The sequence below is a fragment of the Gopherus evgoodei genome, chromosome 8 (assembly GCF_007399415.2).
Source record: "Gopherus evgoodei ecotype Sinaloan lineage chromosome 8, rGopEvg1_v1.p, whole genome shotgun sequence".
NCBI lineage: Eukaryota > Metazoa > Chordata > Testudines > Testudinidae > Gopherus > Gopherus evgoodei.
In genome coordinates this window covers 33102736-33120946 of record NC_044329.1, presented here as the reverse complement: position 1 = coordinate 33120946, position 18211 = coordinate 33102736, and the positions used below count along the sequence as shown (strand labels likewise).

At 38.5% G+C, this 18211-nt stretch overlaps 1 protein-coding gene across 3 annotated transcripts in view; it reads right to left on the bottom strand.

The window, feature by feature from the left end:
* The window catches only part of RANBP17 (RAN binding protein 17), a 271780-nt gene that overhangs the window by 93112 nt on the left and 160457 nt on the right, over positions 1–18211 (bottom strand). For all 3 annotated transcript variants that reach the window (XM_030572154.1, XM_030572155.1, XM_030572157.1), the window contains 2 exons: positions 8848–8911; positions 8651–8759 (listed from right to left, as the gene is read on the bottom strand). In XM_030572154.1, the coding sequence (XP_030428014.1) occupies positions 8651–8759; positions 8848–8911 (173 nt within the window). The remainder of the gene's footprint in view (positions 1–8650; positions 8760–8847; positions 8912–18211) is intronic.

Here is an 18211-nt window from a genome sequence, read left to right as displayed (position 1 = left end):
GTGAGGATACTTAACATGGGGAAATAGAGTCAATGTGTGTAATGACTCAGCCATTCCCAGTCTATTTAAGCCTAAATTGATTGTATCTAGTTTGCATATTAATTCAAGTTCAGCAGTTTCTCGTTGATGTCAAAGGGAGTTTTGGGCCAAGACAGTAGAAGTGGACTCTTAGTTTTTAAATGTTTTTACTGAGGCACACAGATTGAATGAACATAAAATACAGACAGAAACTTTAGGTTACAAATGACTTAAAACTGAGATCAGTGTCTCTCCACATGTTCTGTTTCTTTCTCCTTTTTATATTTCTAGTCTCTCTGAGGTTGGAAAGTCCAGGTCTCAAAAGTTAGAAAAAGCCAGAATTAAGGTTGCCTATGTAACCTTAATTTGGCCTGTTGTGGGTATGCAATATGATTCAATCTTTAATTATGTGATCATATACTATTTTTTCCACAGGACCCCCACATCATTCAGTGCACAGAATGGACAGTGCTCACTGAATGAACAGATATTCCTCAGGCCTTATTTACTGCACTGTTCAAATCCTGCTCTGAAGATAGAATTATTAATTTCCTTGTTGGCTTTTCTCTGTTGCTTCTTACTATAGTATCTGAGAGCCCCACAAATATCCACGAGAGGGGAGGTGAGGCACACTGATTACAGTCAAAAGCGTTTCTACTAATTTTGGTGCTCAATTTAACCTAGGACCATAGCATTTTACATATTCAAATTACATCTGCCACTGACTTCAGTTGCAGCTGTGAGCGCTCAGCTCTTATGCAAATCAGATCCCAGGGCCTCAAGTTGGGCACCCAGAAATGAGAAATACACAATCACTGATCACTTGTGAAGTCTGGTTTAAGTGACTTGCCTACCATCACTTAGGAACTCTGTGGTAGAGGTAGGTATAAAATCCAGTTTTCTAGGACAGCATTCATCTGTATTAACCATGCTTTCACTGCAATCCCCTGCCTCATTCACTATACACCTTCCCACTTGTACAACAAATGAGGCAGGGCCCATCCTTTATTACTCAGTCCTGATTCATCCCCAGAACAGGTCCATGCTGTGCAGTGCATGATGCAAGGCCCATGCAGATAAAAATAGTACGTGATCATGGAATTAAAGATTGTATCATAATGCATATACATGGGGGAAAAGGGGGAATTACACACACAACCTAAATTCTGGCAGAAAAGCGTGTTTGACTTTGCAACCTTAATAACATTCTTTTATCAAAGTGTGTGTGTGTGTCCTGCTGGTGCCTAAAGTCCCTAGGTGCCTACATTTCCACTGGTAAGTCCCCAAGGTGCCTCCTTTTTTTGTCTCTGGGCATGTGCACAGCTATCTAAGTCTCAACACAACCTAGGAACTTGGCACCTAGCTAATGCCTCAGCCCCAGCTGGATTCACAAACAAAATATTTCCCCACCTATCACACCTGTGGGGCCCGATCCAGCAGGCATGCTCAGTAGGTGGATCAGGCCCCAAACAAAACACAGCTGGCACAGCAGGTGGTGTGGTGATGGTCCCCCTTATAAATACTTAAAATATTCATTTGACTAATGAGAGTGGGAAAATGATTCTACAGCCCAGCTGTTAGTCCACTCACCTGGGAGACCCATGTTCTAGTTCCTGATCCGGGGAATATGCAAGTATTTATACAAAATGGAACAGCTTAAACGGGAAATACTGAGAGAGACCCACCCCAGAATGTGCTATAGTCCAGGAATTAGGGCACTCACCTGGGAGGTGAGAGATCTGGGTTAAAGTCACTGTTCCATACTAGACAGTGTGAGGATTGGACCCGGGTCTCCCACATCCTGTGAGAGTGCTATTGGGTGTAAGGAGGACCACCAGCACCACAGCCATGCAGTTATTCAGCAATCACCATCTCCTTCTCCTGGGCACCTAACTCAGAGTTGTGAATTCCAGCAGGTGGCAAGGCACTGCAATGCTCAACACTGCAACAATTACACCCCTCCTTGTGAATCTAGCCCCTTGACTCAGTTTCATTCTTGCCTACCTAGTCCCAGTCTTCTTGCCATGTCAGTCCTAGCATCCCACTCTGAGCTACCTATCCAAGCCCTGACCTCTGCTCTCCAGTCCCAGTCTCTCCACCTTCCCACACCCAATCCCAATTTTCTTGCCCAGCCAGTCCCAGTTCTCCCCATGTAACCCAGCTCATCAGCCCCTCTGCCCTTCATCCCATCCATCCCCGTTTCCTAGTTCATCTCCTTGTCCAGTCAGTCCCAGTCTCCCCCTTTCCTTAGTTCCTCAACCAATCCCAGTGTTTCCACCTCCCACAGGTAACTGATTCCTAGTCCCAGCCCTATCCCAGCTTCCAGTTCCAGCCTACCTTTACCTGGTTCTAAGTCCCAGCCCCTATGCTCAACCAGTCCCAACTTCACATTCCTCGCACCAACTGGCTCCCCGTTCCAGTAACAGTTTCTCTTCCTCCAAACCTAGTCCCAGTCTCACCAGTATTCTTGTCTCAATCTACTGTTTTCATTCCCCCCAATCTGGCTTTTCTCCCCTCTGCTTTCAAATCAGATGGCTTCCTCCATGCTGCCTAAGTGCCTGTGTGTGTGTGTGTGTCACTGAGAGCACGAGAGAGAGGATCCCTGGTCTGAGTTCCACTGCCCAGCCCGGAGAAGCTGGGTGTAGCTATTACTGGGAAAGCCTGGCTTTGCCCCTGCAACCCAGTCACTCTGTGGCATTTGTGCGTGCACAGTCCTGTCATGTTTAGGAGCTGTGACGGAAATGAAGCATGCTCAGTGAGGAAGGACTGCTCAGCGATTTTAGCTTCTAAAACTCTAAGAAGTCTCTACTGAGCATGTGTAAACTGTTATTTTTCAAAGGCTTATAATTAGGCCATTTAGCTGGATTTTCACAGGGACAGCAAAATGCCACAGCATGTTAAATTTCAAGTTCTGCTCCAAAACACCAAAGCAGCAGAACCTTTCAAAGAAAATGTCACCAGAATTTTTAACATGGGCAAAACAATGTATTCTTCCTTAGCACTGTTCTTGGAAACAGCTGAACCACTTTAGCTGAAGTTTTGTAAAAAAAAATCTAATCCAAACCAATCCCCTAATTTCCCCCCAAAATTCAGCCTAAGGCAGACATCTGGCATAGAAAATTTCAGTCCAAACAAGCAAAAGAAAACAGGGTTTTGTAATAACAATTGTTGGGAGACCTTAATAATATGTGGTGCTACCTGCTCTGCCTATAATTATTGCACACTTACCAGGAAAAATGTATGAGCTTTCAGACAACATTTCTAATTTAGACATGTTTCAAACAGTAAAATTGCTATAAAGGGATGAAAACATTTTCTGTTTTTTTTTATTATCGCCCACTAGTGTTATGTAAATATATTAACTGTCAAAGTTCTGCCATGGTTATATGTTCTGTTCTGCTAAATTACAATAAGAACCCACTAATTTTTGTTGCACAAATTATAACCATGCCTATAACCTTCCATTATGTTTCATATTTTTTAAAAGCTATTTCCTACTTCCAGAGATATTGTATGTATCACCCAGATACTTTTACTTTTCTGATAGTTTTTCATATTTTGGGGGGAAGGGGAAGGAAGCAAATTAAGGCTCAGATCCTGAAAAGAGAATTGTGTGGCTGGAATTCAACAAGGGTCCGCTCTGTACTTGTCTTGCAGAATCAAGGCCTAAATTTGGTTTATAAGAATGACAAAAACCTGGCTAGATACTGGATCCTTTCATGTGTATCATTAGAGACATTTTCCCCTCAGATATACCCATACATCCAAATTCAGTGGAAACCATTAACACATAACTGAGGACAGAATTTGTCCCATAATTAGGTAAAATGTTTGGAAAAAGCAAAGAGAGGAAAATAGTTATGACAAAAACTGACAAATTAATGGAGGAATGAATATGACCTCCCTCTACAAAATGTCTTTAGGAGACATTTAACCTATTTTTCCTTCAACATTTTGTGGATGAATTTGGTGTATACATAGGATTGGCTAGTTTGTGTATGCCACCTCTAATCCTATATCTTCCTTTTTTGCTCTTGGGGCTTGATCCAAATCCCTTTGAAGTCAATGCAAATCCCATCAGCTGAAAAGGGCTATTGTCTAAGCTCTTGGTAAGTGACTATGACGTGTGCCATTTTGTTCAATGGTTGTGTGACAGGCTGGGACCTAAGTAATTTTTTGCTGCGACCTAACTGGTTCTTCCAAGTGAAAAAGTACCTTCATGATTATTTTTGTTTTCAAAATAAGTGTAGTGGAGTAAGACTCTTTTAGGCAGCCAGAAATAATCAGCTATAAAACATTCAATTCCTCAAACATTTTACGTCAGTTAAAAAAAAGAAAAATCCAACCACAAAAGCAAGTCTCCATGCATTATCCTCAGTATGATTATTGTATGATCCACATTCATATAATATAAAATATGAGGGTTAAATGATGCTTTTTTTTACAAAACTGGAAAAGAAAGAAACTATTCCATGAACAAATTACCATTGTAAACTGTTCTTTTGCGATGATTCAAGCCACAAACTACTGTGCACTTTGACTCATTTATGGCTTCGTTATGCCTTTTGAAAGAAAAAAGACCCTTCAATGGCACATTTTGGTGGATCTTTCATACTTTAAGGGCAGACTGTAACATTTCACAAGCAGGCATCTCGCTGAGTAGATCTGGCTGTGGTTTACATAAGTTGGTAGTGTTTTATATTCACTGAGTGGGAATTCATTTTGCACTGGCGTAAATAACTACACAGAGTACAAGGCCATAGAGAATCAGGCCCAATGTCTCCAGGAGGAGCTTTTTATAATTTATGTGTAAAGTCTTTGATAATCCAGAATTGAAAGAAAAACTGAATTAAAATGTTCTGAAACCTTTACTTAAGAAAGCACTTTGTTGGAGTTTCACTAACCATTTTCTTTACTCTATACCTTACAAAAGTGAATATTTAGTTTACTTTAAAAATCTTGAGCCATGGAGCAATTTGACAAAATGGTGCAATTGTAAATGTCAAAAAAGTCTATTTTCATTAGAAATACAACCTGGGGCACACAGAGCATTCAAAGTGTAATTACATTCAAACCAGGTTCAAATTACTGAACAGAAACCAAGTGCCTTTTAAAGTAAATGCCAATTAATGTACTGCTAATTCCTGCTCCCTCCCCCATGGTTGATTTGGTTTTTCTAACCACTCCAAAGGGAATGCTTTAAATACAACTAATTCTACACTTTCTATAAAAGCCTAATTTACCATGAATTTTTATATTTGAATCCAGAAGAGCACATTCCATTTCTTAAAAAACACTAATTTACCATGAGACTTCATCTTAATTTTATCTCCCTGTAAATTATTTTAAAAAGTCAATAATACGAAAAACTTCCTTAACAAATTCTTTCTTCATTTAATTTTAGAAAGCCTGAAAATGATGATTAGTATGATGACCAATTCTCTTTGGACTAAAACCGATGACTTGCTGCTTGTTTATAAAGCTTACAGTTCTATAAGGTTAAGAATGATGTCATTTAAAAAGTGTGTATTTGTCACACACACAGGAAAAGTATAGCTCATGTGCGTTTGATGTTTCACATCTGTATTCTCAACTGAAAAGCAGAGTTTTCCCTGTACACTTCTCTAGATGTGTTTCTCTGAAAGGTCAGAAACAGACAAGCTAATATACTCCAAATGAGAATCCATAGGATATTAGTCCAATAAGTTTGTTTAGGTCTTCCTCCAGCTACCCCTATTCCTGTCAGGTCTTCTGGCCACTAATGTAGAGGAATCAAGCCAATCTCCATGAACCGTTAATTTCTGGGGAATCACATTTCTCTTGTGTTTCACTTTCAAATCAACCGGAACGGCAACTTGCTCACACAGCACCTCTTTGAAGATGTGACTTTTATCATCTAGATGGGTTGGTTCTGCTCACTCTTTGCTCTTCCTGTAGGGAAAATCACTAAAGCTGCATGTCTGCATGGTTTCCACCAGGAAATTTACCGCCTACTTACAACAGGTGTCAGCAATGGATGCAGCTGAACTGCTCCTGAAAACAGTTGATTTGCAAGTGTAGATAGCTTTTGAGATAAGCCACCTTTGCAAATATGTTCCCTGCCTAAATCTTTCTGTGGGGACCTGAAAAATCAATTCACTTGCCTAATTCCTATTTTTAACATATCCCAATATTAAAACAACAAATGGCAGAAAAGAGGGTACAGGACAGCCCCAAATGTCCTCAGGAAGGAAAGACTATTTTTAGGGTACAAATAGGATAACCACCACCCTCGGAAAATTAGCCCCAGGAATAAATTAGAAGCATCTAGAAAAACTAGAGGGTAATACTTCACTTAGCTCAAGAGAGTCCTTGGACTATAGTCAGATTGAATGTAGACTCATATCTCCAATTGACATCGCATCATGAACCAAATTGCTATTCCAAAATTAACTAAATTCATTAAATTGCAAAATGACAGCAAATTTGTGAGAACAGCTGATTGCAAGCGATTTCTACCACTGAAGATACAGGAAATCTTGGCACACCTGTGAGAGTTCCACCAGTTGCAGCTCAAACTTTGCAGCACTGCTGATATAAAATGATGGCACTATCAGATAAACCTAGACCTCAAACCCTACTCTATTTCTAATCCAACTTTCTCTGAGAAGGCCGACATTCCCATTTTCTGCCCATCTCTAATTTTAATTTAGCAATACAGTAATTTTTGCACAGAAATCTTTAAGGGAAAGAATTATTATGACTATAATTTGAATAATAATAATACATATAAAACCAATAATATATATAATTGTATCTAATGGGCTAGCTGATGAAAACTGGTGTGGCTCCATTGACTTCATCGAACCTATGTCAATTTACACTGGTTGAACATTTGGCTCATAACTTATATTTCTTGCAAACCAATCACAGAATCAGGGTTGGAAAGAACCTCAGAAGGTCATTTAGTCCACCCCCTTGCTCAAAGCAGGACCAATCCCCAACTAAATCATCCCAGCCAGGACTTCGTCAAGCCTGACCATAAAAACCTCTAAGAAAGGAGATTCCACCACCTCCCTAGGTAATCCATTCCAGTGCTTCACCACTCTCCTAGTGAAAATTTTTTTCCTAATATCCAACCTAAATATCCCCCACTGCAATTTGAGACCATTGCTCCTTGTTCTGTCATCTGCCACCACGGAGAACAGTCTAGATCCATCCTCTTTGGAACCCCCTTTCCGGTAGCTGAAAGCAGCTATCAAATCCCCCCCTCTTCTCTTCTGCAGACTAAACACTCCCAGTTCCCTCAACCTCTCCTCATAAGTCATGTGCTCCAGCCTCCTAATCATTTTTGTTGCCCTCTGCTGGACTCTTTCCAATTTTTCCACATCCCTCTTTTAGTATGGGTCCCAAAATTGGACACAGTACTCCAGATGAGGCCTCACCAATGTCAAATAGAGGGGAATGATCATGTCCCTCAATCTGCTGGCAAGGCTCCTACTTGTACAGCCCAATATGCTGTTAGTCTTCTTGGAAACAAGGGCACACTGTTGACTGATATCCAGCTTCTTGTAACCCCTGGTACTTTTCTGCAGAACTGAAGCCTAACCATTCAGTACCTAGTCTGTCGCAGTGCATGGGGTTCTTCTGTCCTAAGAGTAGGACTCTGTACTTGTCCTTGTTGAACCTTATCAGATGTATTTTGGCCCAATCCTCTAATTTGTCTAGGTCCTTCTGTATCCTATCCCTACCCTCCAGCGTATCTACCACTCCTCCCAGTTTAGTGTCACCTGCAAACTTGCTGAGGGTGCAGTCCACGCCATCCTTCAGATCATTAATCCTATGCTTCTTTTAGTAAATTTATCATCTGTGCTAGTATGTAACCACCCATCATTGTTACTAAATTAAAGGCTAAAATCATGCTCACAAACAGATTGAAAAGGAGTCTTACCTGCCTGATGAGTCCTAAATTAATATTATATGGTGCTAAGGGATGGGATAAAATCAGTTTATTGTCAATATATTGGTGCAAACCAGGCTAACCACTAATGTCCTGATGCTACATACACTTAACATACATGTTTAAATTTATGCACAAGAATAATCTTATTGACTTCAAACGGGACTACTCATGCGTGTAAAATTAAGCAAATACATTAAGTGTCTGCTCAATACTTTGATTCAAACTCTCAGAGCTGAGATTCCTTACAGGCTGAGAATTTATATGAAGTATTACAATCATCTGCTAGAGTAAACATTGAAACCAGTGCCTTTGAAGTAGTCACTGAAGTCAGTTGAAGGTGAAACTTTTTAGAATGTCACAAGATCAGGCCCTTGCATTGTAAGTAGCCAAATTACACTAATGGATCCAAAAGGCCTTATGTGCAATAAACTACCGGTCTCACTTTCAGAACTCATATTACTATAACCAAATCTAGCAAATAAGAAAACGACTATTGTATTTCAATGGCCACAAACCTCAGAAGCTGTTATGAATTATTTTAAACACCATTTGGAACAGATGTACTGAACTCATAACTTATTTTTAATAGTGTCAGTAACCTCTCATTAAGCAGACTTATGCTCTGTTTCTAAAATTAATAAGATTACAAATATCAAAGAGACCTGAGAAACACCTTAGGTTGACTCTTACCTAGATCTACCATGAGCAGGCGAGTGAGAGCAGTGTAGAAAGTTGTTCGGCATCTAAGGTCACTGAGACTGTAATTATCATTCACTCCCAAAAAAGGAAAGTGTTTACTCTGGCAAAACATAAGGGCATCACAAGTTAAAATAGCTTACAAAATTGTGGAGGAGTCTGAAATATTTGAACATAATAAGAAAACTTACTGTGTGATTCTGAAGCATGAACTTCACAGCATCTATTTTCACAAGTTTTTTTAAGAGAATATAAGTAACAGATGTTAAGGAAAGTCTCCCTTAAAGTATTATGCTGAGATTTGAATATTGCTGTAAACTTAACTTGCATAATTATGAATGGTACAATTGCTAACTGAAAGTATTAAAATACACATCTCTTAAAATATGGGGTTTCTGAAAAAATATATAGCTCAGAAATAGTATTATGGACATTAAAAATGATTATCTATTATTAACCAAAGCAATTACTTTTCATGTCACATATTTTAGTTGCAAAATAGCCAATGAATTAAACGATATTTAGAATTATACTAAAAGTTTTCGAGAATAAATGATGCTGGTTTTCCAGCTAGTACCACGTGGCCAGGATGGTGGAGGACACACTGCTGTTTTGTAGTGGCAGCTGGTGAATAGGATTTGCCCTTACTGAGAGAGGTGGCCAATAGGCAACTAAATTGGCTCGCTGGGGGCCTTAAACAGGATCACAAAGGGCAGAAAGGAATTCCCTTACTTTTACTTCTCCTTTCATTAATTCTTCTTCACTCCTAAGTGTGACATTGAAGGAACTCCCTAGCTCTTCAGGGTTTTTTGTTTATTTTTGTTTTGTTTTACCTTTAAGGGTTGTGGAAGGAGTGTACTGGGCAAGTTAGGCCAACTACTGGTCATTAAACGTCAGCCTTACTGAGTATAAAGGCTCTCCTTTTGATTGCATGGGAGATGAATTTCCCAGGGGTATGTTGGTGTGGAAGATTTGCAATTTAAGATAATCTTGCTTTAGGGGGAAAAAAAGACAAAAAATAAGATGCAAGAGAACTTTCTTGACTTGTCACACACAAAAAGGTAACCTCTGAACTCTGAAAGGTGAGACTCCTGCAGGATGGCATCTTCAGAGAAGCAATTGGTTCACAGACAGAAAGAGAAAGTTACAGGATATAAAACTATCCTTCAATGCTTCTGGATTTTGAATACTTTTATTCCCATCTCCCCTCCACCAGACAATATCCCATAATTATATGCAACGTTTAAAAAAAAACAACAGGAATTACAACATTTTGCTAGTTTTCTTAAAATCAGTTGTCAGCTAGCAAAGATGATGCTAACTAAGCTAAGAATCTGATCTTAGAGATGCTGAGGCATCTCAGTCCCTGCTGAAGTAAATGGCACTTGGGTGCTTCTCAAGATACTGCAGAATGAAGCCAGCCCTTGGTTTGGTTAGCCAGAAAAGTTAAGACCAGTCATATCTTAGGGTATATATCCTATTATGATTCTTCAGCAAACAGACAAGTGAAAACTGACAGTATTTAAAAAAAAACAAACCCCACAACTCTACCATCAGTAGGCATCTCTCCCATTCCTAATGTTAATGAACAGTAAGTCATGTTTTGCCAGTGGAATATTTATGGAAGCAATAAAGTGGATCATTCTCAAGATGAATCCAGTACATTTAAGATGTATTTACTGTGAAACTGTGTATGCAGAACTATTTTACAAACCAAGGAAAAAAATACTTTTAAAAATCATAACTTATGCCAACTTTGCTGTCTTTACTTACACTCTAAAGCAATAAATATTAAAGAATGAAACCCGTTGCGGGTTATCAACTACTAAAAAAAGAAAAGTTTGGTTCATATCATTGACTTAAACGGCTAAATGCTGACAAACACCCTCTACATTTGCTTGTGCATGTTTACACATATATATGAATATTTTATTTCAAAGAAGGCTAAGGAAGTTGGGCGCCTACAAATCCTAGCCACAATCATTTATGCAAAATCTTCACAAAACAATGCAAACCCTGTTTGCTATTGGCTCTTGAGGTCACATGGTTGATAAAAGTGATTTCAGACTGTGTATTCAAGAAAACAGTTTCACCCTTTAAAAATTGCAAAGAAAAAATGCATTTCCATGACATGTTTTTCCAACAGAAGCCCTCATTATATGAAGAAATACAGATACCTGTAATGTTTTACTAGTTATTTAAAACTTTTAGAAAACATGAAGGATTGAGGAAATAATCTTACTTCCAGTACCACCAACCTTACAGTTCAGATTGCTTAGTGTAGTACTTTTTTGTCTGTTTTCACTTTAAGCCAATTCTACCAATTTCTAAGTGCAATGTCACACTCAGGGGAACATGTTTTTGTTTGCATTAACAGCACTTCCAGTTTTCTAGGAACTTAGGTCTGCTCTATGCTAATTTCTAACATAACAGGACGCACCTGCAACATTTTAGTCTTCAAAGTTAAACCTGTCTTACAATACATATGGATCTGAATAAGGTTCAGGAATCATACTACAGCCTCTGACTTCTTCAGAGCTGTATCTTGGTTCAGTGAGATGGTTTGGGCCACATTACAATGTAAGACAAAACTGTATTTGAACTGCCATGTTTGTCACTGGGTATCCCAATCTGATAGAAGGTATATAGCATATGGGACCTTAAGCCTTCAGCCTGGTGGCACAGCATACAACTAAATTGTGAAGTTATGTCATAGCAATGCTCAATAGTGTGTTATTACTTACATTGCCTACCACTATGGGTGTTCTTTCCATCCATGACTAAAACCCGCAGTTAATATTAAGAATGCTCAGGCCTTTACCCAGTATTCTAATTTCTTGCACCAAAACACAGGTTTAAATGCTAAGCACCAAGACAGAAGTATGAGGTTTAGAAAGACCTGAAAATATTTAAAGGATGTTAATAAAACACAATAGGCCAGATGCTCAGTGTACATCAGAGCAGGGGGGGAGCAGATGGCTCTCTAAGGGTTGAGCTTTGGTCTGGCAAATATACCCTGCCTCAAAAACATCCTCTGTGTGGGTACTAATCCCTTGAGGAGTCTCCCATTAAGGGAATCCATTGCTACCCATTTAGGGCAGTCTTCTACCTGTTTGGTGCTGAGAATCTGGCCCCAACTTTATCCCACATAGTGGGATTTCTTTTTCTTCATTTTTCTTTTTTAAAAATGTAGGAAATCCCTTAAAAAAACTAAACTAAACAAAAGCTAAAGCTGAAAAACTAAATTAAAGAAGCACTCAAAAGTCAGGAAGGGAAAAGGCCTTATTTGCGCACAGACTGGCTAACCTAGTAAGGAGGGCTTTAAACTAGGTTCGACGGGGACAGGTGAGCAAAGCTCACAGGTAAGTGGGGAACAAGACCTGGGAGATGGGTTGGAAACATGAGGGAGCACAGGCTATAACGGCAGAGAGAAAGGAGGGTCAGGACAAAGCTGGGAGGCAAGATCAAACCAGTATCTTAGATGCCTATATACAAATGCAAGAAGTATGGGTAATAAGCAGGAAGAACTGGAAGTGGTAATAAATAAATACAACTATGACATTGTTAGCATTACTGAAACTTGGTGGGATAATACACACGACTGGAATGTTGGTGTGGATGGGTATAGTTTGCTCAGGAAGGATAGACAGGAGAAAAAGGGAGGAGGTGTTGCCTTATATATTAAAAATGTACAAACTTGGACTGAGGTAGAGATGGACATAGGAGATGGGAGTGAGAGACTCTGGGTTAGGCTAAAAGGGGTAAAAAACACGGGTGATGTCGTGCTGGGAGTCTACTACAGGCTACCTAATCACGTGGAAGAGGTGGATGAGGCTTTTTTCCAACAACTAACAAAATCATCCAAAGCCCAAGATTTGGTGGTCATGGGAGACTTCAATTATCCAGATATATGTTGGGAAAATAACACAGCGGGGCACAGACTATCCAATAAGTTCCTGGACTGCATTGCAGACAACTTTTTATTTCAGAAAGTTGAAAAAGCTACTAGGGGGGAAGCTGTTCTAGACTTGATTTTAACAAATAGGGAAGAATTCGTTGAGAATTTGAAAGTAGAAGGAAGCTTGGGTGAAAGTGATCATGAAATAATAGAGTTTACAATTCTAAGGAAGGGTAGAAGGGAGTACAGCAAAATAGAGACAATGGATTTCAGGAAGGCGGATTTCGGTAAGCTCAGAGAGCTGATAGGTAAGGTCCCATGGGAATCAAGACTGAGGGGAAAAACAACTGAGGAGAGATGGCAGTTTTTCAAAGGGACGCTATTAAGGGCCCAAAAGCAAGCTATTCCGATGGTTAGGAAAGATAGAAAATGTGGCAAAAGACAACCTTGGCTTAACCACGAGATCTTGCGTGACCTACAAAATAAAAAGGCGTCATAAAAAAAATGGAAACTAGGTCAGATTACAAAGGACAAATATAGGCAAATAACACAGGAATGCAGAGGCAAGATTAGAAAGGCAAAGGCACAAAATGAGCTCAAACTAGCTATGGGAATAAAGGGAAACAAGAAGACTTTTTATCAATACATTAGAAACAAGAGGAAGACCAACAACAGGGTAGGCCCACTGCTCAGTGAGGAAGGGGAAACAGTAACGGGAGACTTGGAAATGGCAGAGATGCTTAATGACTTCTTTGTTTCGGTCTTCACTGAGAAGTCTGAAGAAATGTCTAATATAGTGTATGCTAACGGGAAGAGGGTAGGTTTAGAAGATAAAATAAAAAAAAAGCAAGTAAAAAATCACTTAGAAAAGTTAGATGCCTGCAAGTCACCAGGGCCTGATGAAATGCATCCTAGAATACTCATGGAGTTAATAGAGGAGGTATCTGAGCCTCTAGCTATTATCTTTGGGAAATCATGAGATGGGGGAGATTCCAGAAGACTGGAAGGAGGCTAATATAGTGCCCATCTATAAAAAGGGAAATAAAAACAACCCAGGAAACTACAGACCAGTTAGTTTAACTTCTGTGCCAGGGAAGATAATGGAGCAGATAATTAAAGAAATCATCTGCAAACACTTGGAAGGTGGTAAGGTGATAGGGAATAGCCAGCATGGATTTGTAAAGAACAAATCGTGTCAAACTAATCTGATAGCATTCTTTGATAGGATAACGAGCCTTGTGGATAAGGGAGAAGCGGTGGATGTGATATACCTAGACTTTAGTAAGGCATTTGATACAGTCTCGCATGATATTCTTATAGACAAACTAGGAAAGTACAATTTAGATGGGGCTACTATAAGGTGGGTGTGTAACTGGCTGGATAACCGTACTCAGAGAGTAGTTATTAATGGCTCCCAATCCTGCTGGAAAGGTATAACAAGTGGGGTTCCGCAGGGGTCTGTTTTGGGACTGGCTCTGTTCAATATCTTCATCAATGACTTAGATGTTGGCATAGAAAGTACGCTTATTAAGTTTGCGGACGATACCAAACTGGGAGGGATTGCAACTGCTTTGGAGGACAGGGTCAAAATTCAAAACGATCTGGACAAATTGGAGAAATGGTCTGAGGTAAACAGGATGAAGTTCAATAAAGATAAATGCAAAGTGCTCCACTTAGGAAGGAACAATCAGTTTCACACATACAGAATGGGAGGAGACTGTCTAGGAAGGAGTATGGCAGAAAGAGATCTAGGGGTCATAGTGGACCACAAGCTTAATATGAGTCAACAGTGTGATACTGTTGCAAAAAAAGCAAATGTGATTCTGGGATGCATTAACAGGTGTGTTGTAAACAAGACACGAGAAGTCATTCTTCCGCTTTACTCTGCGCTGGTTAGGCCTCAACTGGAGTATTGTGTCCAGTTCTGGGCACCGCATTTCAAGAAAGATGTGGAGAAATTGGAGAGGGTCCAGAGAAGAGCAACAGGAATGATTAAAGGTCTTGAGAACATGACCTATGAAGGAAGGTTGAAGAAATTGGGTTTGTTTAGTTTGGAAAAGAGAAGACTGAGAGGGGACATGATAGCAGTTTTCAGGTATCTAAAAGGGTGTCATCAGGAGGAGGGAGAAAACTTGTTCACCTTAGCCTCCAATGATAGAACAAGAAGCAATGGGCTTAAACTGCAGCAAGGGAGATTTAGGTTGGACATTAGGAAAAAGTTCCTAACTGTCAGGGTAGTTAAACACTGGAATAGATTGCCTAGGGAAGTTGTGGAATCTCCATCTCTGGAGATATTTAAGAGTAGGTTAGATAAATGTCTATTAGGGATGGTCTAGACAGTATTTGGTCCTGCCATGAGGGCAGGGGACTGGACTCGATGACCTCTCGAGGTTCCTTCCAGTCCTAGAGTCTATTAGAGTCTATGAGACATGTTAAGGTTGATTGCATAACTTTAACCCTTTCCCCAGTTCAGTGCATGCGTATTATGATATAGTCTTCAGCTTCATGATCATATGCAATTTTGCCCCCACAGGATCTTTTTCCACAACATTTCTCCATTCCCTACAGTTGTACTGTGTACTCTGAATGAGGCTGGTGTCTGTAGTATGGCGTTTGGATGGTGTGCAGTAAATGAAATATGGGACCACACACTGTACCTTGAGGATAAAAAGAAATACTGAACAGCTGTCTCATTCACTGAGCACTGGTCATCCCCGCACTGAATGAGGTATGGACCCCACGGACAAAAAAATAGCATGAGATAATATATTTCAAGTCTGTTGTACACATACACACAAGTGAGAAGTTGAGATTGCACATTATTTCCTGACTTGAGTGCTTCAATTTGCAACCTTTATGTTCTTATGATGTAAGCTTTTTGTAGGAATGATTAATCTTAGCTTCAAACTGATCAAACTATTTTTTAAAGTTATTATCCAATTCCTTAAAAGGCTTCGGATGCGGAATATAGCTGCTTTTGGCAAACCTGCTAACCTGATTTAAAGGACATAGTTAGCATATTTATTTTTGTTACAGTACTTGGTTAAGAGCTATCTGTTTTTATATTGCAAAGCTATACAATTTCCCCTGCTTATAAGAGAGATCTTTAAAAATAAACGTGGAAAAAGCAGACTTTTTGACAGACTGAGTATTTTGCAGCCAGTTGCTTTACAAAATAACAACACAATTATAATTATTTTGTTGTGGAAAATGTATGATGATAAAGTTAATTATTAGGAAGAACTAAACATGCATGAGGGAGCACTACGATGGCACTAACATAAAGGAACCACTAATGTATTCCATTATGTAAATGGAATTCAAAGATATTTCATGAATGATCAGCTAGAAGGGACATAATGATTTATAATTCAAATAACTGAGCCTTAAAATCAAATTGGGCTAATATATTTCTGAATATGCAAACCTGGAATCACTGTTAAAATAATGTAAAACACGACACCAGTACAAATCATTTGTTGCCTTTTGTTGTTTTTAAAATGTTAGTTTCTTCCTTTTTGATGTTATGCAGAGTGCTTATTAGCATTAAGATTTTTCTTTTTAACTAAGAGAACCTTTAGAAATAATGAATTTTATGCATGGTAAAAAGATAAGTACCAAATTTCTATGAACATTTGGAGACTGACTGGATATGTAGAGATTAATTTTCTACTAAGAAAATTATATGCACATGAATGACAAATACTGGCCAAGAACTGAAATTATTTGTTTTTAACCTTTCAACCCAATCAAGATGTATCCTATATCATATGCTGAAAGTGAAGCCACTGGATCTGGTCTCTTAAAAATATAATGTTTCTTCCAAAGTCTTTTAAAATCATTATTTAAAAAAAATCAAACCACCCAACAAACAAACAAACAAAAAAACCCCAACAAAACTAACACAATGTGAAAAGGCCAAAGTTTGCAATGCCAGGAAGTACTTATAAACCACTTCATAGGTTTAGAAATAAAAAGTACTTCAGCTTTATTATTAAAAAAAAACACCTTACTGGTGAAGTTTTTTATAGGAAAAAAAAATACATATCTTTAAAAGCCAAAATGACCAGTGAAATTGGGTTGTACATCATTTTCCAGCAAAAAGGAAAAACAGCCTCGACAGGTGTAATTTATCATTTTTCTGATTTAATACCAAAGAAATATATTAAAATAATAAAAAGAATCCTGAAATCCTCAAAATTTGTAGTGATAAATAGCCCTCCCTGTCTTTATTGCATTATGCCTACTAACAGAAATATTGCATGGTGGATTTTGCCAGACAAGGACGATTATTTTCCAATAAAAAGTTGCATATTAAATTCCAGCACAAAAGTGGGTGTCTAATACTTTTGAAATCTTTTATGGTTTGCCACGGAACACAATTCTAAACTTAACTAATACAAACATATTACAGTGAAGTGAACCAGCATTAAAGCTATCTGTCCTACCCCGCCCTTCTAAACCAGGGAAGCTACCGTTCTTAGAATGTTTGTTTAAATATGTTTTGATGTTGATGGTTTTAGTTCATCTTCCCTCTTATTGACTTTAAAATGTGTTTTATTTTGAAGTCTCATTTACATATTAGTACATTTGAAAAGGTATCACTACTTCTGGATAGTTACATATGGCACAGCTTTAAAGATCTGTTTTTATCAGGGTTCTTAGCAACACATAATAAATTACTTAAGGAAAACGGTCTCTTTACAAATCTTCTCTTCAGGACACTTAATTATATACCCCTGTTTAAGCTCCCAGATCATGGTAATATTGTATCCAAATCACAAACAGCAAACTCATCTACTTTACTCAAAGTATGATCTGAAAACTGTTAAACCATCAATATATTCCTTGGTCACCTTGCAGCCTTAAAACAAGTATCTGTTGTGTCAGTAACTGCAGATTGTTCCCCATTTTTTAGGGCTGGGATGGTGAGGCAGGTCTCAAATACATTCCTGCACATCAAATGGTAAGTGCCTGACCCCAATTCCTATGGTGGTGGTGGGAAGGGCTGGGGGGCAGAGCTACTTTCTAAATTCTTAGTTATGTAATAACAAACATATAACCGGCCCACTGCTGTTAACAATAATATAATGGTGACTATTTCAGCCTACATACATAAGTTAGCAACAAAATAAGTAAGTATTTTGAATTAGGTAGAATATTTTAAACTTCTTGGTTAAGTTAGTGTATTGAATACAACCAGATACAGTAGAGGGAAAGCGAACCCATTAACTCTTGTACATTCTTATTTATGCATTGCAATAATCAATCCCCTTTTTGTTTTTGTTAAATACCTTAGTGATGTTTAGATTTCACCGGTGCCCATTATATCTGGTGGTGTTAATAGTAGATATGCATATATTTAACATCTCCCATGTTGACTGATTAATAATACTTGTAGTAAGTGTTAGAAAACATACACTGCATAATTTTAGTGAGATGAAATGCACTTATTCAATCTGCAAAACAATAAGCAGCATTTAATACAAGGAAATGTATTAACAGTCTGATGTGATGACTAGAATGCTAAGGAGAAAATAAAATGATTCAGGACTGCACTTTCTAACCTCCTTTCCTCTCTGACTGTCTATAACAGTAATCTCTTCACCTGAAACTGAAAGAAAAGCAGTTTTTATTTTAAATATATCGAAGGACTT